This window comes from Herpailurus yagouaroundi, unplaced genomic scaffold (assembly GCF_014898765.1).
Source record: "Herpailurus yagouaroundi ecotype Mexico unplaced genomic scaffold, PumYag 139, whole genome shotgun sequence".
Lineage (NCBI taxonomy): Eukaryota > Metazoa > Chordata > Mammalia > Carnivora > Felidae > Herpailurus > Herpailurus yagouaroundi.
The window spans coordinates 4,645,119-4,671,037 of NW_024412394.1; the positions used below are offsets into that span (position 1 = coordinate 4,645,119).

Genomic DNA, 25,919 nt, shown 5'->3' on the forward strand with positions numbered 1-25,919 from the left:
TTTTTGCATAAAGTTTCAGTGGGTTTCTGTTCCTTGCAGATACAAGAGGCTTGACTAAGAGTGGCTTCTTATCAAATAAGCTCTTCCATTCAGTAAACATGGATTGAGTTGGCTTCAATCCCATGGTGATTTGTGGATCCTACAAGCATACAGATAATGTACAAACAGAATGGCATTTATAGAAATAATATTTGCTAATAAAATTAATCTAGGTGATACCTTCTGAGCATCTTGTATCCCCACTGCGTTGAGAGTACTTAGCAGCTATTTCTATCAGCCAAACCTTTTGGAGTTAGGTTTTGTGGTAGGAGACAAACATGTATATTTCTTGGTCCTATAATGGAGATTATGTGGGCAGAGGAAGGAGGGAGTAATTCTGCCTTGTTAGCAAAGGCAAGGCATTGAAGAGATAACATATGCCTGAATGGGCAGGAGTAGTGTCCTGGGCAAGAGAGAGGAAGAGCAGTGGGGCAGAGGGTAACAGGAGGGATAAGGCCTTAGAAAATTTTGTGCACATCTTGGTAGTCAGTCAATGCTTGTTAAAATGAATAACTGGCAAGCAGACAGGTAGGCAAGCAGTTTGTAAGATGACAATCACAGTTTATATTAAATTTTCCTTTTGGTTTTAGGTTTTCTTTTTCCATATATAAAAGACCATCAAAATGCCAATAGAGAGACAGTCCCACTTAATCTTGGTCTGTTAAACTCAAAAGCTATAAGTCTTTTAAGAATGTGGCAATTTTATGTTAGTTTAAGTGAAGATTTAAGGGCAATGTGAGTCCAATGAAAGCACCTAGCTGTATGGCTGTATGGCTTCATCCACTCAATGGACTTTTGACATAACTACTCATTGAAGGCTTGTGAAAATGCACAAAGTCGAAACTAAATATTACGAAAATCAGCACTCACTTTTGGAAGTGCATTGGCTGTAAAGAACTTGATTTTTGCAATCATTTGTCTTTATCATCCACAGCATCTTTTAGAAGATGCTAAGCTAAATGTGATCCTTGCTCTTTAGAGGCCAAAAGAAGCGACATAAATGTCAACAAGTCCACAGAGCGTGCACAGACATAATGGTAGATATAGAAATAATAACATTTGACAATAAAATTAATCTAGGTAATATCCTCTGAGGGTCTCGTATTCTTGCCGAATCAGGGGTACACAGCTGCCTTTTCTAAGAGCCAGGAAACCTTCCGGAAGTAGCAGTGACCTTCGAAGTTCGCCAACAAGGGTCTCAGCTGTGGGAGTCACCTCTCCAGTAGATATGGTGGAAGTTTCCTCCGCGTTGACATTTGCCATCTACAATCGCCTTCTGCTCACGATTGGCTGGAACTCAGAATGAGTTCAAGATGAAAGACAAGAAGCGCTAAAGGCTTATTTTTTGGTGGCTCGAACTTCTTTGCTTACGTTAATTTTCATCACTGATTCGGCCATAGGTCTCCTCCCCAAACTAAACATGTCCACTCTAGAAAAAAAAAGAGGCTCTTTTAGTCTGGGTATCGGGAGTGAATTTGTGTCTCTGAGGCTGGGGGCACAGAAAGGGGAGGAGGAGCTAGGAACTTCACAGAGACACTACCCTCCTGCACCCCGCCCTTCCTGGGGCGGGGGAGGGGAGGGACATTTCCCTTAAGTTCATTACTGCCAAGAAGAGACCAGTTCTCCGGGTGGAACTGGAAGAGTGGGTCGGGTGTGGGGGGACTGGGAAGACAGATTTCTAGGGGATTGGCAGTTAGTGGAGAAATGGTCCCTGGCATCGCCCATAGCAGGGAGCAGCAGCCGGTTGGTAGACCTCCCAGCAGCTAAAGACCCCCGCTACCCCGGGAAGAGAGAGACCCACTTCCGGATTTGGAAGCACTCCCTTCTGGCCCCTCCCAGTACCCGGTTACGGGGTCTCCGGGCGCATGCGTAGCACTCGTCCGCCGCTCTGGGACTGGCCCGACTTACCCTAAACAACTAATCTACTCCTCCCCCTCCCGCTCGGGGCGTACCATTCGCGTTTGGGGGGAGGCAACGTGCCCCAGGGTACTCAGAAACCTGCTCCCCTTCTTCAGACAGGGAGAAGGTAAGTTTGCCTCAGATTTTAAAAGTTCCAAGAATATGAAAACCTCAGAGGCCCGTCGCCGGGTGATAGCCCGACGGTCTCGGCTTTGCCCACAGCCCCGTACTCTTCCTTTGAGGGGCTGAACAAAGTGGCACGCCCGGATCCCAGCTGATCAGCTGCTGGGCTTTGGCGGCGGCTCCCCCGGGCGAGACCATTGTGACTCCTTAGGAGGGGTGTGTGAGGAGGGGAGGGGGCGGAGCGGCCATTGTCCGGTCAGCGCAGCCTTCGGGGGAGGGGAGCGTGACGGAGCGAGCGAGGCCCGGGGCTTCACAGCCGCCGCTGCTACGCCAGAGCCGGCGGGGGCCTCAGGTCCTTCCCAGCGCCGCCGCGCGGGACATCGCTCTGGCTGCGAGCGGCGGTGGGAGCTGCCGAGGGCGCCGGGTCTTCCCTCCTCCCCCGCGGTCCTCGGTTCACCCGCACGCCCCTCCTCCTCAGCTACCCTCCCTCTCCGCGCCTCCCCCGGCCCCCCCATCTCTGCAGGCCGAGTGGTGCGGCCCGCCTCCAGCTGACCGGCCTGGAATCCCGGCTCGGAGCCTCGGACTCGCGCCCGCCCGCGCGCCCGCTCCCTCCCCCTCCCCCCGCCCCGAGCCCCCCGACGCCGCCGCCGTAGTCGCCGCCGCCTCCTTCAAGCGGGGCCCAGGCCCAGCCGCCGCCACCGCTGCCGCCGCCGAGCTCCGCCGCCGCCGAGCACCATGGGAGACGCCGGGAGCGAGCGCAGCAAAGCGCCCAGCCTGCCGCCTCGCTGTCCCTGCGGCTTCTGGGGGTAAGTGCCCGGCCGGGTGGGGGTGGGGGCGGGGGCTGGGGGCGCTGGCGCGGGGGCTGCCCGGGCAGGCCTCGGGGCCGGGGGTGGCCGGAACCCTGGGGGCTGGGCCCTAGCCGGGCCTACAGGGAGGGGGCAGGGGCCGAGTCTCGGGGAGGGGCGCTGGGTGGGGAGCTGGAGGTGGGCAGAGAAGGCCCTGGCCCGGGTGCACTGCCACCCTCTGGGACTCTCCTGCCAGAGCTTTGGGCCAACAGGGGCCGCCCGGGCCACTGGTGAGGGGGGGCAGGGCAGCGGAGAGGGATGAGGGGGCGGTGTTGGCACCTCCGGGTGAAGCTGGGGTGCCCCTTCCCTTGGCATGTGGAGGCCAGCCCTCCCTCCCTGCCTTGGTATGAGTTGGTGCCCAGGCACCAGGAGGGTATTTCCTCTGACTTTTTCACCTCCCCCTCCCTCCTTGTCCCCCAGAGACTTGCATCATCACTTCCTAAATTATATCCCAGTGCCCTATTTGCTTTTAGGAAGCTGTTCACACGTCACCCATCTTTAAAAATCGAGCCCAGAGCCGAGTCTAGGGTAAAGTTATAAGAATATGGAGGTCTCCCCTTTATTTAAAACACATTTCAGTAGTTCTGTAAAATTTCCTTGTCCAAAAAATAAAAAACAAAAACCCAAAACACCCAACTCAAGTCAACCTGGCTTGGGAACGTGAGAGCCAGTTTGCTCAATTGGCTCAAATTCATCTCTCTCCATTTTTTTTTTTTTTTTTTAATGATAAAAATATTTACATTGGCCAGCCTGCGTTATTACTTGACCATCCTGTTAGGGTGAAAAACTGTGAGGTGGGAAATTAACTTTTTCACCTACAGTTACATTTTAAATTCTCCTTGTTAACACTTGGAGTTTTATGGATTACCATCCCTCTTACCTAACAGGTGCCTCCATCCTACCTTATGACTCTAATTGTAGGGGAATTGGGAGACTTTGAAGGACTTTTGTGATTGATCCCTTTTTCCTCTATTTTCCAAAGACCTAGTATATTTCATAGTGTATAGAGGCAGTAAGTATATTTCATAGTGTATAGAGGCAGTAAGGAAATGATTATTTCTGGTGAGAACATTTTGGAAAGATGTATTTAAGTATTTTATTTTTGCTATCCCCCAGATGTTAGGAATGGTTGAAGTACAGATTAAGTCTGGGATTTTTGGGAGTGAAGAGAAAGAAAGTTGATCTTAATGTAGATTTCTGTGGAATTTGTCAAATTGAAAGGTCGTGACAGAAATAGGTTCTCATTTTGTCCTCTTTTCTGCCTTTTCTTAAAAAAATACCTGGTGGAAAGATGTTAGTCAAAAATAAGTTATGGTATTAGCAAAAGTTTTGAAGATGTGAAAATATTTTAGGTTTTATAGTCTTCCTAATAATTGGGTTGTCTGCTAAGTGCTTTCCTGGACAATGTAATTCCCACAGAATCTTAGGAGGTACAACCATTATCCCACTATAGATGAGGAAATTGAGGCTTTGAGAGGTGGATAACTTGCCCCTTGTATGCAGTGAGTGTAGGGTGGAGCTGGTGAGCTCGTCAGAGTGCTTAGTACCATCACGTTTATGACATCAATCTGCTGCCCTGGAAAAATCTGGTGTCACAAGCCTCTGATTGTAACTCATAAGAAGACATGTGGCTCAAAGAAAGTAGCTGCCAATGGCAACTAATGCCCAGGATGTATCAGAGAGAGGCTTGTTTCCTGGCAACAAGTTTGTCCTTGGGACCATTATCTTGAGCAGAACCCTTATCGAAAGACTTATGTCAAGACATAGAAACTAAGGAAATGGAATAGCCTTTTACTTTTAGGCTGCAGAGTTCTGAATAATGCCAAGAAAGTTTGATAGTTGCAGGGAGGATTAGTGAAACTGGTATCATACTTGACCTATAAGCAATCAGTCCTGCTTTTTTGATACTTTCAATCTGGCCCTTTTTAATGAACTGCAGTTTGCCTGATAGGAGTTGTGAGCACAAAACTAATATTTTTATGTTGAAAAGTGTTCTTTTTAATGTGTAATGTTTTAACCTTTTCTAAAGGAGTTTGTAGGTACCTGTGTAGTTTGCATTCTATACCAAAGTGTAATGATATTGCTGCAGAGTTTTATCATGACTGACTCCGAACCGAACACGTATTTCTTACTGTATGGGCCACATTCATACTATGTTCATTAACCTTGAATATATTCAACGAATAATTGAGTGTCTCTGGTATATGGTGGACAAGGGGGCACTGGCCCCGTCTTCTGGGAGCAGAAGTAAAGTGTCAGAATAAAGTATGTTAGGATTGGTACAGGGTGTAATGGCAGGGGCGCTTACCTAGTTGAGGTGGAGGTAGAGGAAGGTAGCCTGGAGTAAGTGACACCGGCCTAGGCCTGCAGGAAGGGTAGGGGAGAATGGAATTAGAAGAGTTTCTTTCAGGTGGAGGGGATAGCATGGGTGAAGTCCTGGATGTGAGAGAAAGCACCCCACATTTGAGGAACTTAAAAGTTCATTGGAGTTGACTGGTAGATTGTGAAGGGCAATTTGCTAGAGATGAGGGTGAGATGGTGAGAGCAGTTGGTGATGTAGGGCTCTGTAGGTAATGCCTAGGTCTTTGGACTTTTATCTTGAGTTCACTCAGGAACTATTGAAGAACTTTGAACACGTAGTGGCGTGATTTTCTTTAACGTGAAAGATTGGATGATGTTGAGAGGGGTCTGGGTGTGTGTGTGTATATGAATGTGGTGTTTTTATGTTCGTGGGGTATTACTAGAGGTACAGAAGTCTTATCAGGAGGAGTAATCCAGACCAGGGATGATTGGGGCCTGCACCTGTGTGGTAGCTAGACAGAATGGAGAAAAGTAGAAAGCTGTGAGAGCCATGCAGTAGGTATCTTGTGCCTTTTTCTTTCATGAAAATGAAGGTGAGTGTGTTACCTGAAAACTTAAGTCAGCATTGCATTCTGTGGAAGCCATAGGTCTGTAAAGTCAGCTAGCCACAGTCCTTTGCAGAGGAGCCTCTTAGCAGAATGTTCTGGCACCAGTAGACTAAAGGCAGTTCCTTTAAGATTGCTCTTTAGTTACTTAGGCTGCCAGACTTGCTGCCTGGCATTGTCCAGTCAGGACACCAGTCAGTGGGGCTTGCTTAAACAAGAGAGCTGTGAGGTCTTTTTTGTGGGAATGCAACAGTTAGAAAGTAGAGTGACAAGAGCAGCACACAATGCAAATGTGTGAGTATTTGGAATAATGAAAGTTTCTACTTCTCTCTCTCTTGGTTTATGTTGTTTAATTGTGGGCATGGAATTAAGTTACTGTTCTACGGAGAGACCATCTCTCCACTGGGAAACTTTGCTACCTTGGAAATTGTTGAAGATTTACCTCTTTACAAAAGTTGAAAATTGTGTGGTGTGTACAATGTTTTTAGAGTTAATGATCATAAACCGTTTTTTTCCCTGAGGTATGTACTTAAAACTTTTAGTGAAATATGAGTATTTTCTTGGCTAATTTTTAGGCATTCCGTAGTCCTGCGGAAAACATACTAGTTTGTAATAAACCTGAAATGAAATAGTATTTTAAAATAATAAAAATATTATTTTAGAAATAGTATTTTAGAAATATATACATACACAAAAGCACTTTTAAATGATATGGGTATAAGTGTTACTAGTTGAAGTTGCATTTTAAGTTGTTTAGACGTTTAAAATGTACCGAAACGCGTAGATTCTTTACAGGCATTTTCAAACAGTGTTGAAAGAACAGACTTAGAAATATTCTAGGGGCGCCTGGGTGGCACAGTCGGTTAAGTGTCCGACTTCAGCCAGGTCACGATCTCGCGGTCCGTGAGTTCAAGCCCCGCGTCAGGCTCTGGGCTGATGGCTCAGAGCCTGGAGCCTGTTTCCGATTCTGTGTCTCCCTCTCTCTCTGCCCCTCCCCCGTTCATGCTCTGTCTCTCTCTGTCCCAAAAATAAATAAACGTTGGAAAAAAAAAAAAAGAAATATTCTAAAAAAGAGAGGAAGAAGAGGGGTGCCTGGGTGGCTCTGTAGTGCCCAACTCTTGATTTCATCTCAGGTCATGATCTTGCAGTTTGTGGGATTGAGCCCTGAGTCAGGCTTTGTGCTGACAGTGAGGAGCCTGCTTGGGATTCTCCCTCTCTCTCTCTCCCTCTGCCCCCACCCTGCTGACTCTCTCTCCCTCAAAATAAATAAAATAAACTTTAAAAAAAGAGAGAGGGAGAAGACTTAAGACACTAATGTACTGACTATATTATAGGATAAGAAAAAAAGATAATTAGATAAGAAAAAATGGACTTTTTTCAAATTTTACTTACTAAGTATAAAAATCAAGTACTGATATTTTGCTTTTACAATTGGAGACAATCTGTTGTAATATTATGGAAACTTTGGGAACTACTATTTCTTTCATAAATTAGTTTAAAGTATAGTTGACAAATGTTCAGTCTTGTTCTTTGGGAATAATGGAACATTTAAATGTGGGTTTTAGGGGCACCTGGGTGGCTCAGTCGGTTGAGCATCCAACTTCGGCTCAGGTCATGATCTCGTGGTCTGTGAATTCAAGCCCCACATCGGGCTCTGTGCTGACAGCTCAGAGCCTGGAGTCTGCTTCGGATTCTGTGTCTCTGTCTCTCTCTGCCCCTCCCCCGCTCATGCTCGCTCTCGCTCTCTCTCTCTCTCTCTCTCTCTCTGTCCAAAATAAATAAACATTAAAAAAAATAAAAATAAATGTGAGTTTTATTTGGTAAACTATTCATTGTTTTTCATAAAAAATAAGCTCTTCTTAACGAACCATGCCATAAAATAAATGTTACATGGATGAATTTTCTTTAGGGAAATAGATTTTATTAGGATTTTATTTTTGTGATCTGTTGAAGCATTTTATTTCACCAACTAGATCTGCTAGATAATAATGTATTTTAAATAAAGATGGGGTTAGGCAGAGATGAAGAGTACTCTCACAAACTATATTCCATTTCTGAAGAGGTTACTAGTAGAAATCATCATAAAAGATGATTTGTTCTATTCCATTTCACTTTTGGGAATAACAAGGTGTGACTAGTTAGTTGAATAAAATCTGTCTCTTTCTCCTCCCCCCCCCCCCCCCGCCCCACCCCGATCCCAGGCTGGGGAATTGATGTAGAACCCTGTTTCTGTCACTTTGTGAGTCATCTGGCTAGTGTGCCTGGTTCTGAACAGTGTGTGGCCCTTGGTTCTTCAGTCTCAGTCTCCCAATTTAGAACATGTTGCCACGCTTCAACCAGCTTAACCAGGGCTTTCAAGTTCATGTGAACACAGCATGAGTTACTAGTTAATCAGTAGAATGATTATTTCAGTGATGTCACTAATTATCCCTCGATTATAAAATTCCCTTAAACGTTACCTTAAAAACAAAACAGCTCATTTGTGCAGTTTTACTTTGTGTCTTTCAGTATTATGTGCACCTGAAGATGCAGTGTGATGTAATGAAGTATTCACTGTGCATTTGTCTACTTGCCCCATTTTCCTGATTATATTTGGGTATTCAGAAAACATGAAATTGTCCCTTTGATTTGACGGAACACAGGGAGTTTATTTATTTTTTTGTTAAGGAAAACATGGTCTTTGTTTACTTTGGTTTGAAGCAATAGCTTTTTAAAGTTAGATTCAGTTAACATATAGGACATACTGCTCTTTTGGTATCATCCTCTTCTCCCATTCACCCTCCTCCTCCTAAAAAGGAGAATCCAGTAGTTTACGTTCTACTGAAAAGTTTTGACTAAAATTCTTCTTAATCCTTCATAGTATTAAAGTTAACATTAATTTTCACAGACTAACCTTTTCCTAGGTAGAAAAATCAGAAGGCTAAGGATCTTTTGAAATGAATAAAATCTTTTTTTTTTTTTAATTTTTGTTAATTTATTTTGGGGAAGGGAGAGGCAGAGAGAGAGATAGAGAATCCCAAGCAGACTCTGCGCTATCGGCATAGAGCCCAGTGTGGGGTTTGATTTCACAAACTGTGAGATCATGACCTGTGCTGAAATCAAGAGTTGGATGCTCAACCGACGGAGCCACCCAGGTGCCCCTGAATAAAGTCCTTAAAAAAAAACACTCAAGCATATTTAGTATTTACTGAGAGCAGAGTACTAAGACAGTGAGAACTAATAGGATTTGGATTTTTTTTAAATCTTGTTTTTTTTTTAATGTTTATTTTTGAGGGAGAGAGAAACAGAGAATGAGCAGGGGAGGGGCAGACAGAGGGGGAGACACAGAATCTGAAGCAGGCTCTAGGCTCTGAGCTGTCAGCACAGAGCCCTGACGTGGGGCTCGAACTCATGAACCATGAGATAATGACCTGAGCTGAAGTCCAAGTCCTAACCAACTGAGCCACCTGGGCACCCCTATGATTTGGATTTTTATTAAATCCTAAAAAGGTTGTGTGCAAACTAAAGGGAAGTTTTGGAATCCTACAGTAATCATAGATAAAGATTGACGTTAAAAATTCCTTTTTTTTTTTTTTGAAGAAAGGTAAAGTTTGGTATCTCAACAATGCCACATGTAGGAAGTGACTGGTCACACTCCAACACTTGTGTAATTTTAATGAGGCACTTGAAAAATCTTCCAGATTCAGGCTTGTTGGGTAGTGTCAGGCTTGTGGGACTTGTGTGAATGGTTGGTGAAAGAGGGACTTCAGTCCAACTGGGTGGATGACACTAATGTCACTCAGTTCTGCTAGGGGCTTTGAGAAACAGGCTGATCTTGCTCTGGGCTGGGTCTCCACATAACAAGATTATGCTGCTGAATGAAATATTTTAGATACAAAGAAGAAATTTTCTGTATGTGTTAAATGCAGAAGAGAGGTTAAACAGCTTCATTTGAAGTTTTAAAAACCAGAATCTGAGAACAACTTCTAGAATTGTGCTGTGCAATACAGTAGCTACTAGTTACATATAGCAATTTAAATTCATACTAATTAAAATTAAATAAAATTTCGGTTCTTCAGTTGCAGTAGCTACTTTTTAAGTAGCATTTAACTAGCTCAGTAGCTAGTGGCTACCCTATTGGGAAACACATATATAGAACACTTCAAACTCCCAGAAAGTTCTTTTGGACAGTGCTCATCTAGAACATTGACCTGACAGCCAGCCAGGATTTTCAAGCCTATTTGTTTTTCCTCCTCAGTTTTGTTGAGCTATAATTGACATTCAAGCTTATTTTGTGAGTTCTCCAGACCCCTGTTTTCTTGTCTTCTGAAAATGAGGGACTTGTCTAATTTAGCTCTAAGTTGCTTTCCAGCTCTAACATTTTATTTTCGTTGGGGGAAGCAATGCTATTGTTAATTCAGATTACTGGGAAGTGCTCCTTTGCTCAGTTTTGGGAATTAAGATGTCAGTACAAGTTAGTCCATAATTTGAACATTTTTTTTTTCATGTTAGCTTTTGAGTCAATCATCTTTGCTCTTTTCTTAGCACTATTAAACTGGGAACCTCAGAGACCCATACAGGGAAGTGTTGGGCTAATAGAGAATCAATATTTTTTTCTTTTTAGTGAGAGACTTTTTGAAGGTATTCACCTTGGACTCTGACTTTTGTGGAGGAATATTTATTTTTACAAATGTAAATCTCATATGGCAGTTTTTGTTTTTTTTGTTTTTTTTTTTTTAAAGGAACCCGGCATCTGTCTGCAAGTTGGCGGTATCTTTTTTTTTTTTTAATTTTTTTTTTTCAACGTTTATTTATTTTTGGGACAGAGAGAGACAGAGCATGAACGGGGGAGGGGCAGAGAGAGAGGGAGACACAGAATCGGAAACAGGCTCCAGGCTCTGAGCCATCAGCCCAGAGGCCGACGCGGGGCTCGAACTCACGGACCGCGAGATCGTGACCTGGCTGAAGTCGGACACTTAACCGACTGTGCCACCCAGGCGCCCCTCATATGGCAGTTTTTGAAATGTGATTGGGAATAAGTGCATTGGATTTTCTGGTAAATTCAAGTTCCCACGTATAGAAAAACTTGGAATGTATTGGAATATCCAGCAACATTGGGCAAAACCAGGCTAAGCAAATGGTACAAGATGAATGAAAATGCCTTGTCATCCTTGAGGCCAGGGGACTGAATTGCAAGCAGTGCCGGACATCTGAAGTTGTGACTGCAGTTGTTACCCAGAGGAAGGAAGAATACAGTAGGAAGAAGGTGCAGTACTGGCTACTAATTGCATCAATTCCTTCAACTGTACCAGATGTCCTGTATCATAGGCAGGTGTGATTAAGGCAGAAGAATGTCCTGGGAGAGGTCATTAATGGAGTTTGCTATCACCTGGCTGTGGGTGATTGGTGGGTGAGGGGGATAGGAGCAGACCACGCCACAGCATTTTGTGTTTCTAATTTGTGGACAGGCTCTAGTTAGCTGCATTGCCGCCTCATTAATGACCTGGCAAAGAGTGAGGTTGGTGATGCACTTGGGACCTTTGGGGGGAGTGCCTTTTCTCATTTCTTTCTGTTCAAGTGGAATGGTGTGGAGTAACAATTGTTGATGTCTTACCTATTTCTTGGACTCTTACACATTGGTAAGTTGAAGTGCCTTTATATAAAATAACCACTCTCAGCCACACTTCTTGGAAGGAGAAGTATTCTGACCATTCAAAAGTATCACAAATATTCTTTCTGTAGTCAGGTTCTTATGCCAGGCATTTGATTTTCTCTCGCATGCTTATGTTGGTAGAATTTCTGAACATAGTGTGAAGTTTCTGTAGCTTATAGTACCTAGCTGGAAGAGTGGGGGCAGGAATTTGGAGAACACAGTGGGGGTGGAGGGCTTTGCTGAGCATATTTGTGCTTTCAAAGTCTGCCTATTTCATTCAGGTTATTGTTTTTTCAATTTTCAGCCATTTCTATGGTGCCGTATATGAATAGATGTGCTGGCAAGTTATAGCCTGAAAGAATTTTTTTTAATGTAATGAGTGAGATACAAAGTGGGTTGAATAATAGTCATTCTTAAACTGGCCAGAAGTATATTAACTGGCAAAAAATAATAAAAAACAAACTGGAGGTGGGAGAAGGTGTGGTATATTTCATTTTTTTTTCAACGTTTTATTTATTTTTATTAAAAAAAATTTTTTTTTTCAAACGTTTATTTATTTTTGGGACAGAGAGAGACAGAGCATGAACGGGGGAGGGGCAGAGAGAGAGGGAGACACAGAATCGAAAACAGGCTCCAGGCTCTGAGCCATCAGCCCAGAGCCCGACGCGGGGCTCGAACTCACGGACCGCGAGATCGTGACCTGGCTGAAGTTGGACGCTTAACCGACTGCGCCACCCAGGCGCCCTGGTATATTTCATTTTTAAAAAATTAATGTTTTTTTATTTATTTTTGAGAAAGAAAGATGGAGAGCAAGCAGGGGACAGGGAGGGAGGGAGACAGCATCCCAAGCAGGCTCTGCACTGTCAGTGCAGAGCCCAACGTGGGGCTTGAACCCACAAACGAAGAGATCATGACCCCGAGCCGAAGTCAGATGCTTAACTGACTGAGCCACCCAGGAGCCCCAGGTGTGGTATATTTCAGCGTGAACTGTTTCTAGTTTTGTTATTTCTAGGTTTCTGTCCTTGGGGAGGCATGGATGGTATTATTTGTTTTCTTCTTTAGATGCCACTGAAATCCAGAAAACCAGGTTTTTCAAGTCTTTGTGTGTTTGCATGTGAAACTTTGCACGTGTATATAAAATCCTCATAGTTTATGACTTTACATAGTTTTATGTAGTTTGTCTTTTGAAATAATACAAAGCCGTGCTACTCACCTTTAAAAATAAAGGAATGTTCTTGATGTTGATCCACAGAAATGTTTGGTTAGGGGAACTTTTGTTGATTGGGGGGATGTGTTCATGTAATCTTTGAGGCCTATATTCCTTGTTTCTGTGGGTAAGTCACTATTAATTGGCTCTCCCTGTCTCCATGTCACCCCTCTTCTCCACCCCCCACTGCCAGTGAGAGGTACTCAAACCATGTATTTTTTTTTTTTTTTTTTGGTAAGGCTAATATTTTTCTTCAGTGCATATTGGGTGGGATCTAATCAAGAAACTGTTGCTGTGATTTAAATGATAAAAATACGGTCTCGAATGAAAGTATGGAGATTGGATGGTATATATGTGAGTCTCTTTAGGCGTTTATGATCTCAGTGTCAGTATGGATTAGTTTAGAAAATGATAACCATGTACAGTCTGCTCAGTGGAAGTATATGTCCCTACAGACTGCATTCTCTCACCCTTGGTTTTCAACTATTTAGTGATTTGGTATTCTGATCTTAGTGGAAAGCCCCCTGGGTTTACCTGAATAGTTTTCATTACTTACATGGTATGTTGTTTTGGTTGGAGCTAGGGACTAGGAAGAATGGACTGTGTTTGTTTTGTTTTTAAAAGTCACTGGATAGATATGTATCACAATAGATTTGGGGCTGAGTTGGAGCAGGAAGGACACAGAAGGTGGTTAAGAGGAAGACTGCAATGTGAGGGGGATGATGATGGGGGAATGTGAATGGAAGTGGAGTGGTGGTCATTAGGAATGAAGATGTTCTGTGGTCACTATTTTCTACTCAAAATATGAGAGGTGGTCGCATCTGTAAAGGCTAGAGAAACTAATGTGAACAGGTGGTGGGTAGGATTAAAGAAAACATTCTGTCTTCCCTTGAAGTGCAGGGTGTGAGTCCCCTGGGGTCTTGCAGGGAAGCGTTAAAGATCAGAGGGTAAGAGCTGTGGTGCAAATTCCGGGCTAAAGTTTAGTGGAAACAGCAGCAGCTTTTGGCAAATTGGTGTTCCGTCTGTTAGAACCTCATGGGCTCTTTCTTTTTTTAAGCTTAAAGACACCTTTTCAGCCTGTTAAAGGATAGTGCTTCATGGTATTTCTTTGCAGCAGGCCATGGAGATTCCATCTACCTTCTCCATTCCTTTACTGGTATTGTCACAACCAACTCCATCTCTTGAGACTGATTGTTCTTTTCCCTTCTCAATCCCCAAGCCTGATGGAGAGTTCAGCAAAGTCTCACCCATCTTTACTTGCTGTTCTTGGAAAAACAACTCTCATTGAGCCTGTCTCTTTAAAAAGATTTTGCAGCTAGTACTTATGGGGGAGGTTACATTAAATGTTAAAGAATTTACTAGTAGTGCTGCCTGGGGAATAAGACCTTTCTCATTTGCTGAATGGCTAATGAAATGTACTCTCTTATCCAATCCAGGCTCTTCCAAGGGCATGCTGATCTGTTATCTCCAGAAAACCAACTGAGTTCAGCAGGCATGGGCTTTGGAATTAGAATCCTGAGTTTAAAACCTGACTTTGAAACTTTCTGCTTGACTTTGGGTAGTTTACCTCTCTGCCTTTTTAACTTAAAAAAAAAAACCCAAAACAAACAAACAGACTACCTTAGAGTTGCTTTGAGGTTTAGTGAGCTCTAATGCCTGTCAAGCCCTTGGCACAGTGCCTGACTGTGGTAATTACATTTATTAAAGGCTAACTTCCCAGCCTTGAATGAAGGAACATTGGTGGTAGATTAGTAGAGGCAGAACTATCTTGCTTAACTGAGCATTTGCATTAGTGGCAGGCTCCAGATCAGTGTTACCTAGTTAGTTGATGAGGTTTCTGACCAGCCTTTGGCCAGTTTGGCTATTTTCCAAGGCCAATCTCTTGTTCAGTAAGCATTTGTTGAGTGCTCTTATTGTGGGTCTAGAGGCATGATATACTCTGCTCTGGCTTCTGCCCTAAAAAAGCTCATAGTCTAGAAGGGGACGCAGACCGATAAACTGACCAAATACCATGAGGAAAGTGCTTTGGGGGATCATCACAAAGTGATGTGAGCATTGATAGGGCATCCTGTTGAGACTGGGAGTGGAGGATGGCCAGGAGGGCTTCTCTGAGGAGATGGTGCTTAAGCTGGGTATAAAATGCTGGAGGAACAGCTTGTGCAAAGGCAGAGAAAAGTGAGAAAGCATGCAGAATTGAGAGAATTGTAGATACAGCTCAGTATTTTAGCTGCAGTATATGTGAAGCTGAGGAGATAAGCAGGAGCCAGTTATGAACATTCTTGATTGTCATGCAGTTGAGTTTAGATTTTATCCTGGAAGCAGTTGGGACCATTTAAGGATTTTAAGGGTGATGACATGGTATTTATGTTTCAGAAAATAACTGGCAGCAGTGTGGAGAATTGGAGGGCATACGCATTGAAGCAGAGTCCAGTTAAAGCATTGAAACCTTTTTGGGCCATGGATCCTTTTTTATAATTGGATGGAGACCATGGATCTCTTCTCAGAATAATACATAAAATAAAACACCTGTGATTATGAAGGAACCCAATTAGATCTAAATGCACTTCTATCCACAGACTGTGGGGTCTGTGGACCCAAGATAAAGCAACTGAGTGAATGCTGTAGTAGGAGAGCTAAGAATGAATCTAGGCTGAAATCTGAGTATTTTAGTCCATTCAGGGGATTATAACAAAATACCACAGACTGGGTGGCTGATAAACAATAAAAATTTATTTTTCATAGTTCTGGAGGCTGGAATACCAAGATCAAAGCACTGGCAGATTCTAAGTCTGGGGAGAGTCAGCTTCCTCATTGATGATGCTGTCTTCTCACTATACTCTTCAGGTAGCAGAAGGGATAAGGGATCTCTTCAACCTTTTTTTATAAGGGCACTAATCCCATTCATAAGTGCAGCGCCCTCATAAGTCATAGCTCATTTCTCTCTAGCACTAAATGATTTTCCATTATTCGGATGTGCCACAGTTTATTTATTCACCTACTAAAGGACATCTTGATTGCTTCCAAGTTTTGGCCGTTATGAATAAAGCAGCCCTAAACATTCATGTTCAAGCTTTTTTGTGGACATAGTTGTCAGCTTGGTACATACCAAGGAATGTGATGGCTGGATTATGATAAGAGTGTGTTTAGTTTTATAAGAAACTACCAAACTATTTTCCAAAGTGATTGTATCATTTTGCATTCCCAGCAAGAGCAGTGAATGAGTTTCTGTTGCTCCACATGCTTATCAGCATTTGGTGTTGTCAGTGTTTTGCATTTTGGCTTTTTGTTTTGTTTTGTTTTTTTTGAGAGTGAGAGAAGAGAAAGCGAGTGTGTCCATTGGGGAGCCCGATGTGGGGTATGATCTCACCACTGAGATCATGACCCGGGCCAAAACCAAGAGTCAAATGCTTAACTGATTGAGCCACCTAGGTGCCCCAAATTTTGGCCATTCTAATAGATGTGTAGTGGTATCTTATTTTAATTTGCAATTCCCTTGTAATAAGTGATGTTTATTTTGCCATCTGTACATCTTCTTTGGTGAGGTATCTGTTCAGGTCTTGGTGAGATATCTGTTTAGGTCTTCTTCCTTTTTTTTTCATTGGGTTTGTTTTCTCATTGTGTTTTAAGAGTTCTTTGTGCATATTGGATGCAGTCCTCTGATTATCAGGTACCTCTTTTGGAAAATTTTTCTCCCGGTTGTATTCTCATTTTCTTAAGTTTGGTGATTTTTATGTATAGCTTGATGATTGTTTTCATATGTATACAAGTATATAACCACCACCTACTCAAATTGACAAATAGTACGTTTCCAATATCCCAGCAGGAGTCTCCTTGTTCCCTACCTCAGGTGATTCCCCCAACCATATCTGACCTTTGTCACTATAGGTTAGTTTTGCCTGTTTTTGAATTTTATGTAATGGGAATATATAGTATTTCTATTTTATGTATGACTTTTTCCTTCTCGGCGTTATGACTATGAGATTCATCTACATTTGTGTAGAGAGGTAATGATTTTTCATTGGTTTGTGGTATTCCATTATATGATAGCATAATTTACCCATTCCACTTTTTGGAGCTTTTTGGTTTGGGGTATTATTAATAATGTGGCTGTGAACGTTTTTGCATGTGCCTTTTGGTGGACATAAGCACTCATTTCTCTTTGGGTATATACCCAGCAGAAGAATTTTTGGATTATAAAGTGTATGTATATGTGTTTAGATTTAGTAGATATCGCTAGTTTTCTAAAGCATTTTTATCAATTTACACTCCCACCACCAGTATATAAGAGTTATGGTTATTCCACATGTTCCTTAGTACTTGATACTGACTGTGTCTTTCATTTTAGTTGTGTGTAGGGTTATTACATTATGGTTTTTAATTTGCATTTCCTTGATGACTAATGAAATTGAGCAACTTTCTTTGTTGGCGATTTGGCTAAACGTCCGTGAGAGGCATTTATTCAAACCTTTTGCTTATTTTTCTCTTGGGTTGTCTGGTTCTTTAAATTCATTTTTAGGAATTCTTTATTCTGGATACAAGTCCTTTTTCAGATAGCACGTACATTTTCTTATATAGTTTTGCAATATCTTTGAATTTCTTTTTTTAAATTACAAAAGGAATGCATTCATATAATAGAAAATTCAAATAACAGAAATGGTATACAGTATATATTCATTTGTATATGGGTATACTCCCTTCTACACCATACTGAGAGTTCCACTTTCTAGTGAGAATCATAGCTAAGTTTCTTGAGTATCCTTCCAGAAGTTTCCTGTGCATATATCACATTATTCTTTTTTCTAACACAAGTAGTAGCACATTACACCTTATTTTGTAACTTGCTTTTTTTTTAAACTGTATTTTAGAGTTCTTTTCAAGTTAGCATATACATTTCTACCTTCTTTTAAATGGCAGCACGGTATCCCAATAGGTGCATAAACTAAAATTTAACCAGATTTTCTAGTCAATACTTGATGGTGGTTGTCATTATTATTACTATGCTACAAAAAATGGTAATAGGGTATGTTGAATTGTAGGGCTTATGGACCATCTAAATGTGAAGTAACTTAGGTGTCTGAAGTTTGGGAGGGAAGGTGAACCATGGCTGCACCATTTAGGGTGACATGGGTACATAGGTCATAGCTGAAGCCAGTTAGGGTCACCTAGAAAGTGTTGTTAGACCAGTGGTTCCCTCTGGAGTAGAGATGGGGTTGTCAGAATCACTTTAGTAACCTTTCTAGAACACATTACTGCTGCTTCCCCCAGCTCCAATTTAGTGTGTCCAAGGTGGGATCTGGGCAATCTTGCCTTTTTTCTTCCGTCCTTTGGTTACTGCTCCTGTGTGTAACTTTCATTTAAGATCCAGTTGTGTAGGGTGAGAAGATAGTTGAGGATGGAACCTTGGTAAATACAAGTAGAATAAGAGGAGTTTGAGATGGAGATGGATGGAGAGATTGAAATCAGGTGAGTGTGGGGTTACCAAAACCAAAGGGATAGTTCAGTGCAGAAGTGGCAGTCGGGTCGTGCTGCAAAGAGTGGCCAAGTAAGATGATGATTGAGACTTCTCTGCTGCTTTAAAGTGCTAAGGATTTAAATTTTTTTTTTTTTTCAACGTTTATTTATTTTTGGGACAGAGAGAGACAGAGCATGAACGGGGGAGGGGCAGAGAGAGAGGGAGACACAGAATCGGAAACAGGCTCCAGGCTCTGAGCCATCAGCCCAGAGCCCGACGCGGGGCTCGAACTCACGGACTGCGAGATCGTGACCTGGCTGAAGTCGGACGCTTAACCGACTGTGCCACCCAGGTGCCCCTAAAGTGCTAAGGATTTAAATAATACTTTTTTAGACATGTGCATCTCAGCAGTGTTCTGGCTGAGCGTGGTACCAAGATACCTTTTGTGAAAAATCGCCATAATTACATCCCACATGTACCAGAAATTAACAACTTCTGTTAATGATCCAAGAATCTGATAATCAGGAATTAAGAAACTTTTCTGGGATCTGTTTACAATTTTCGTTTCTGTTGATTATTTTACAGTAACAGATTACTTAAGATTTTATGTTAGATTTAAAAACAAAACTTGAACTACCAATTTAGGTTTGAAGAAATACTTTATAACCTCTAAGTTCTGGTGGGAAAGGTTGCACTCACCTCATCTGTCTTGATATTTTACTTAGTTTTATAGATTTAATCTTCTTGTGTAAGCTTCTGTTTTTCTATGAAGAAGTCTCTTTTATTTAGTCCAGACTTTCATCCTTGTAAATATTCAGATATCTTTTAAAGTGTTCCAGTTGAATGTGATGTCTTTTTGAAGTACCTCTGTGTCACTGAAAAAACACTTTATTCTTCCTCCTTTCCTCTTCCACTCTTTTCTTCAAGCGGGTATAGGTTAGGGTGAGGTAGAATGAAACCAGTCATAAGGGAGGTGATGAAATCTATTTCTTGAAAATTAAGCTAAATATATATTTAGGAAAAATCAGCTGAGGTATGAAGTAAAATTGAGGGGGCAGGTAAATTTCCTGGCTGATACTGATTTATACCATTTCATTCATGATTATGGGTTGTATGTGTCAGTATTGACACAAGAAGGACATATTAGTCCACGCATAGTGTGATTGAGAGGTAAGGTCAGATTGATACTATGAAAATATTATTTTGCTGCCTGTTATTTTCTGCAAAGTCTTTAGTTTATTTAGCTATATGACTACTGTATTAATGACTTTAAGGAATTTTAAGCTTTTGAACATTTAAACTGTGATCAAAGACAGTTGGATCATTTGAATTTATAGATGAACTCTTATTATTAAGGTACAGTTGTGTACACCATTGTGTTAATGGTAAATATTTTAATAAGTATACTGGCAGCTTACCATTGATTCATTTTAGACTATCCCAGGTCAGGAGGGTGAGGTTGATGCTGTTTTGACTCCTTGGTGTTTTACAACATGGAGACACATAGGAAGGCCCAGGGCTGCAATATGGGCAGTGGCTGAATCAGCAAATGAGGACAATTTGCTGTATTTTAACCCAGAAAGATTAGAAAGTTGGTGCTTGGGCTCCTGGCTCAGAATTAGATGCATCTTTGAAGTGCTACTTGTACTGCTATTTGTTTTAGCTGAAACCTTGGGATTGAAAACTTTTGGACATGGTCTTATGTATTATTGAGTGGAAAAAGTAAGTTTCAATTGCTTTGTTCCTCATCAATTTTTTTTTAATTGAGACACAGTTCACACACCGTAAAATTCATTAAGTGTACAATTTAGTGAAATTTAGTATACTCACAAAGTTGTGCAACCATCACTGCTATCTATAGTGTGTTAACATTTTGCTTTATTTGCTTTCTATCCCTCTATCCGTCTATTAATCCATTTGATTTTTTTATTTTCCAAGTAAAGTGTAGACGGTACTTTACCTTCAAGCACTATGACATGCATATTATTAACTAGAGTTTAACATTTCCTTTTTATTTTGAAGTACAATATACATTGAAAAACATAAATCTTGAGTATATTAACATGAGTTTTGACAAATGCATATACCTGTGTAACCCAAATCTCTATCAGGATATATACATATTTTAGCTGGATTATACCATATTACATGTTGCTCAGACTTCAGAAAGCTTCCTCATGTCCCTCTCCAGTCAGTCTGTCCTCCCAACCCCCCTTTCTGTTTCCTTCCTCAGGCAGTCACTGTTTTAATTTTTTTAAAATGTTTTTATTTATTTTTGAAAGAGAGAGAGAGAGCATGAGCGGGGGAGGAGCAGAGAGGGAGGGAGACATAGAATTTGAAGCAGGCTCCAGGCTCTAAGCTGTCAGCACAGAGCCCGATGTGGGGCTCGAACTCACGAACTGTGAGATCATGACCTGAGCTGAAGTCGGACGCTGAACCGACTGAGACACCCAGGTGCCCCATTAATTTTTTTTTAATCCTCCACTGTGGATTAGCTTTACCTGTTTTTCAAGTCATGTAAATGGAATCATATGGTATGTACTCTTTCTGCTAAAGGGTCTTTGACTCAGTGTAGTGTTTTTGGTATAGGTCACTGTTGTATGTAGCAGTAGTTTGTTCCTTTTTATTATTGCATAACTTTAAATAGCATTCCACTATGTGACTGTACCACCATTTTGTCTATTCTGTTTATAGACACCCTAATTTGCTTTTTAAATAACAACAATACAAAAATCAATTACCAGCAAGCATGACATCAGGAAATAGACTAGAATAGATTGTAGTTTTCTTAAGAAAAACCCTTTATATTCCAGCTTTGCTTTTTCTAGTTCCCTTGATTTGATTTTAGGTATAGTTTTGGAGATGCCCTAGCCTCATGAGCACCCCAGTTCCAAACCATCTCATCCATTATGAATTGATTTCTACTAGGGGATGATTTTAAAAATCTTAATGCATTTAGGTCACTGTGCCCTATTAAGGTGATTAATTATTATTGTTTTTGAAGATGAAGTGTGCCTGTCTTGTGATCCAGTTTTGTAAAATCGTACCCTTCTCCCTGAAACCAAAGACAGTACTAAGAACTAATATGAGAGTTTATGTGGCCTAATATGTGGCCTGCTGTATTCCTGTTTTAGAGACCAGTGTTAGCTTAATGACTTGATGTTTGAGCCTGTTTTTTGCAATTAATCAACATTTTCCAATTTAAAAATCTCTATTCCTCACAATCATCGGTAAATCAGATAACTGTCTCATGTTCCCTTAACATTTCCAGACCTCTGATAATTTTTCTGTCATCAGTGTTTCTTCCATCTCTCCTCTCCCTGAAAGTGATTGGAACATACAATAAAAGTTAAAAGATTCTAACTAATGTTTAATATAATAAGATTATTTCTTTTTTTTAATGCTTTTATTTTTGAGAGAGAGAGACAGACAGAGCATGAGTGGGGGAGGGGCAGAGAGCGAGGGAGACACAATCCAAAGCAGGCTCTAGGCCCTGAGCTCGACATGGGCTTGAACCCACGAACTGTGAGGTCATGACCTGAGCTAAAGTTGGACGCTTAACTGACTGAGCCATCCAGGCGCCCCAGTAAGATTATTTCTTAACTTTGCATGTATTATATTGCTTTGAAAATAATTCTCTCTTCTTCATCTCCTGCCCTTCAAGTTGCTGTCTATTATTAATAGGCACGTGACACAAGGGTGATCCTTTGGTCATTTTCACTAATCTGTTTTATGTGTTATTTCTAAATTTACTAACCCGTACTTAATATTTTTCTATATTTACCTAGTTTTATATCAGTTCATTTTGTATCTCTGTTTATCTCTATTTTCTTATGAGGGATGTAAGCGAAATTGGAGTATTAGGGTTTAGTAAAGAGAAAAACCTGAATCTGAGATTATAGGACTCTAATAAATGATGTTTTGTAATAAACTTTGATAGTTAAACTTGCTGAACACTCGTGTTTCTGTCCTTTTAGGAAATCTGATAAGCTGAGGGTTGGGAAGGGCTCCCTGGAAGCACTTATAGATAACAGTGAGTTCTCAACATTTAATGATACATGGCAGAAAAGCCTAAACAAAACCCTGTGATAATTTCAAAACCTTGTAGCTTTCCTTGTGGTGATTTCCTTTCCACTTTGGTACTTTACTTGATGTTAATTACCAGAAGCAGAGCAAAGTATTCTGAATTTTATCTTTTCCTTACCTGTCTCCTGATGGAATTTCTTAGGAGGAAGGAATTGGTTTAAAGAGAACAGGTTAGAGATACGGATAGTTTATGAAAACTTAAAGATACTCAAGGGAGGAATTATTTTCTTTTCTGCTCTGCATCTTTGTGATTTGATTTGCTTCCACACTCTTTCATATAAATCCGATCATCTTGCCAGTTTTCTTGGGGTTGGGAGTGTGGCAGAGGCCCTGAGAACAAAAACCCTGGGAAACGGTTTGCAAGATGCCTTGACAGAATTGCTGGAGGTGTGGAGGGAAGTTCTAAAATTGTTTTTATCTTACCTAGTACTCTTCAAAGCTTGAAAGAAGGAAGACAAAGCAGTTTCACAGTCCTCCACCCCTTTTTTGGGCACTGTGCTAACTGGGAGTGCCCCATTTTGCAGCATGTGGCTAGAGGGATAAGAAAGAGATACAAGGTGGAGGGAACATAGGCTGAACTCGTTTTCTTCTCCTTCCCCTCCTCTTCCTCCTCCTCCTCCTCCGCCTCCTCCTCCTCCTCCTCCTCCTCCTCCTGTTTTAGAGAGAGTGAATGAGAGAGAGCGTGTGCCCCATGAGCCTGTGGGGAGGGGGTGTGGGGGGTGAACAGAGATTTTTTTTTTTTATGCAACTCCATGTTTATTGCAGCATTATTTACAATAGCAAGATATGGAAACAACCCAAGTGTCCATCAGCAGATGAATGGATAAAGAAAATGCAAAACACACACACACACACACACACACACACACACACACACACACACAGGAATATTATTCAGTCATAAAAAAGAATGACATTTTGCCATTTCTGATAATATGGGTAGATTTTGATGACATTATGCTAAGTGAAATAGTGACTTCACTTATATGTGGAATCTGAGAAACAGAAGAAGAAAAGAAAGAATAAAAAAATCAAGTCCATAGATATAGAGTATAGCAGATTGGTGGTGAGTGTGGGGTAGGCAAAAGAGGTAAAGGGAGCCAAAAGATAACAAACTTTTGGTTATAAAATAAATATCATGAGAATGTAATATACAGCATGGCAAGTATAGTTCGTAATACCATCTTGCCTATCTGCAAGTTGCTAAGAAAGTAGATCTTAAAATTTCTTACCAAAAAAAAAAAAAAAATTCTTACCACAAGAAAAAAATCGAAGTATGTATGATGATGGGTGTTAACTATACTTATTGGGGCAATCATTTCACACTATATGCAAATATTGAATAATTATGTTTAATAACATAATGTGACAAATATAATGTTGTATGTCAACTATACGTCAATTAAAATATTTAGTTTATAATATCAGCTGGAAATTTTATTTAATTCTTTACAAGGATTTAATGACATGCATGAACCATCTTTCTTTTACGTATGCCCACATACATGTGCATGAGACACTAAGATAACAAAATTAAAACCCAGCAAATTATAATTTATAGACAAAAATGCATTTATTGAAAGTATAGAAGAAAATGTGCCCAATATGTAAAACTTGAAGAATTGAGTAATTAAAAAATAAAAGGAAGTCTAGTGATAAAAATAACAAATTGGTAACAATATCTTGTAATAAAAATGATAAATGTTACATGTTGATATTAGAAATATTTCACATTCAACATTAATTGAATCTTCAAAAATTAGTTTTCAAAGAACTGTGCAAAATTGGGGATTTAAGGCTTTGTGACTGAGAAAACTTTTATCAGAAGAACTCATATGTTTAGAAAAAAGAAAAATTTTAGGATATAACAGATAATGTGAGAGGGAAGACATGTAAATAACACTAATCCAAAATTCAGGTAAATATTCCCAGTGCGGTTTCTCTGGAGGATTTTGGAAGTATGGAAACCATCTTTTTTCCCCTCATGATTATTGAGGAATGCTACTGGCCTATGTTGATTAGGTGATAGGGTCACTACTGTTCTGTAGAGCACAAAACCATTTTGCTCAATAACTCCTGTTTTTAGCTTTTGGTTATTATTTTTAATGTGGACTGTAGTTTTGTACACAGTTTCAGGTTCTGAGAGAATTTACCATGATACCTAATTTTTAATCTTCTTATTATATGGTAATAAACTCCATGAAACATGAGCTTTTTGGCAAAAATTAAAGTATGAATAACTCACTAAGGATGCTATACTTAAGTTTAGGATGACGGTATACAATCATGTGAAAACTTCTCTATCTAAGATTACTTATGTTAATCATCATGTATTAATTTTGCATTTATAGTACAGTATTTATTGGCCTTTAGTTCTGTCTAGAAGTCTTTTTTTTTAATATGAAATTTATTGTCAAATTGGTTTCCATAACAACACCCAGTGCTCATCCCAACAGGTGCCCCTTTTGAGAGAGAGAGAGGGAGAGAGAACCTTGGGAGAGAGTGTGGAGAGTGACTCCACACTTGATGCAGAGCTCATCTCAGGGCTCCTCGTGGGGCTTGATCTCACGACCCTGAGATCATAACCTGAGCCAAAATCAAGAGTTGGACGCTTAACGGACTGAGTCACACAGGTGCCCCTAAACTCATTGTTAAAAATAGGTGCCCATTTAGGGGCTGACACCATCCTTTATTCTCTGAAAGCATAATTAAGAGTGGCATTTGCTATCACTCTTACTTTCTTTAAAACAATTTTTTTTAAGTTTATTTTGAGAGAGAGAGAGAGAGAGAGCGCACACTGTGAGTGGGGGAGGGGCAGAGATGGAGGGGGAGAGAGGATCTGATGTGGGCTCTGCGCTGATAGCAGAGAGCCCGATGCAGGGCCTCAGCTTCTGAAATGTGAGATCGTGACCTGAGCCAAAGTCAGACACTTGACTGAGTCTGAGTTAAATGCCTTTAACATTTTTTTTTTTAAATCTTTATTTATTTTTGCGAGAGAGTGAGGGGGTGGGGAGGAGCAGAGAGAGAGGGAGACCGAGGATCTGAAGCCGTCTCTGCGCTGACAGCAGCTAGCCCAGTGGGGGGCTCGAACTCATGAACTGTGAGATCATGAACTGAGCTGTGGTTACACGCTTATCCACCCAGGCGCCCCTGCTATCATTCTTAATGTACCAAAAAGACATTTAAAAGTTGTTAGGGATATAGTGGTTTGCTTTTTTTCAGAGGAAATAACTTAAAACATTTTTTGAAGCATTACATGCTTATTTAAAGTGATTCAGAATTGTATAAAGCATAAAGTTGTTTCTTTCCCTCCTTCACAAATACTACTTTCCAGAGGTGACTGCTATTTGGTATGTAACCGTCCAGACCAAAGAGTTTTTTTTAGTCTAAAGAATATATGCATCACTTTGGTATACTCAAGGAGTTTTATTTTTATAACCTTTCCTGATAGAACCGGACTGACTTTATTTTTTGGCAGTTTGCATCTCTTAGGAGGAATTAGGATACTGTGGTCTTCTTTTTTATGCTCTGAGCTAGTCGACAGCATATTCTATTCCCCCAAATTGTAACTCCCGAGTTTTTATTTCCTTTTACGTTTTGGCTGTTGGTGTGTTTAAAGTCGTGAAAGCTTGAACTGTGTCTGGTGGCTGTGCTAATTACCTGTTGCTTCTTAACAAATCACTCCAAATCTCAGAGTCTTAAAAAACAACTTAGTATCACTTCTCACAGT

At 40.9% G+C, this 25,919-nt stretch overlaps 1 protein-coding gene and 1 long non-coding RNA gene across 4 annotated transcripts in view; one reads left to right on the top strand and one right to left on the bottom strand.

The window, feature by feature from the left end:
• Positions 1–576: 576 nt before the first annotated feature.
• LOC121029390 (uncharacterized) lies at positions 577–2,353 on the bottom strand. 2 transcript variants are annotated; one of them, XR_005789705.1, is made up of 2 exons: positions 1,992–2,353; positions 577–1,468 (listed from the first exon to the last, which is right to left on the bottom strand). It is a non-coding gene; the product is annotated as an uncharacterized LOC121029390 (long non-coding RNA). The 2 variants fall into 2 exon arrangements; XR_005789704.1 differs by having other exon boundaries at positions 1,882–2,353.
• Positions 2,354–2,697: 344 nt separating this feature from the next.
• Positions 2,698–25,919, top strand: part of ZFAND3 (zinc finger AN1-type containing 3) — a 324,262-nt gene continuing 301,040 nt past the window's right edge. The window contains exon 1 of one of the 2 annotated variants that reach the window (XM_040473389.1): positions 2,698–2,867. In XM_040473389.1, coding sequence (XP_040329323.1) covers positions 2,797–2,867 — 71 coding nt within the window. In that variant the 5' untranslated portion in view covers positions 2,698–2,796. The remainder of the gene's footprint in view (positions 2,868–25,919) is intronic. The other variant, XM_040473390.1, reaches the window with a different exon arrangement.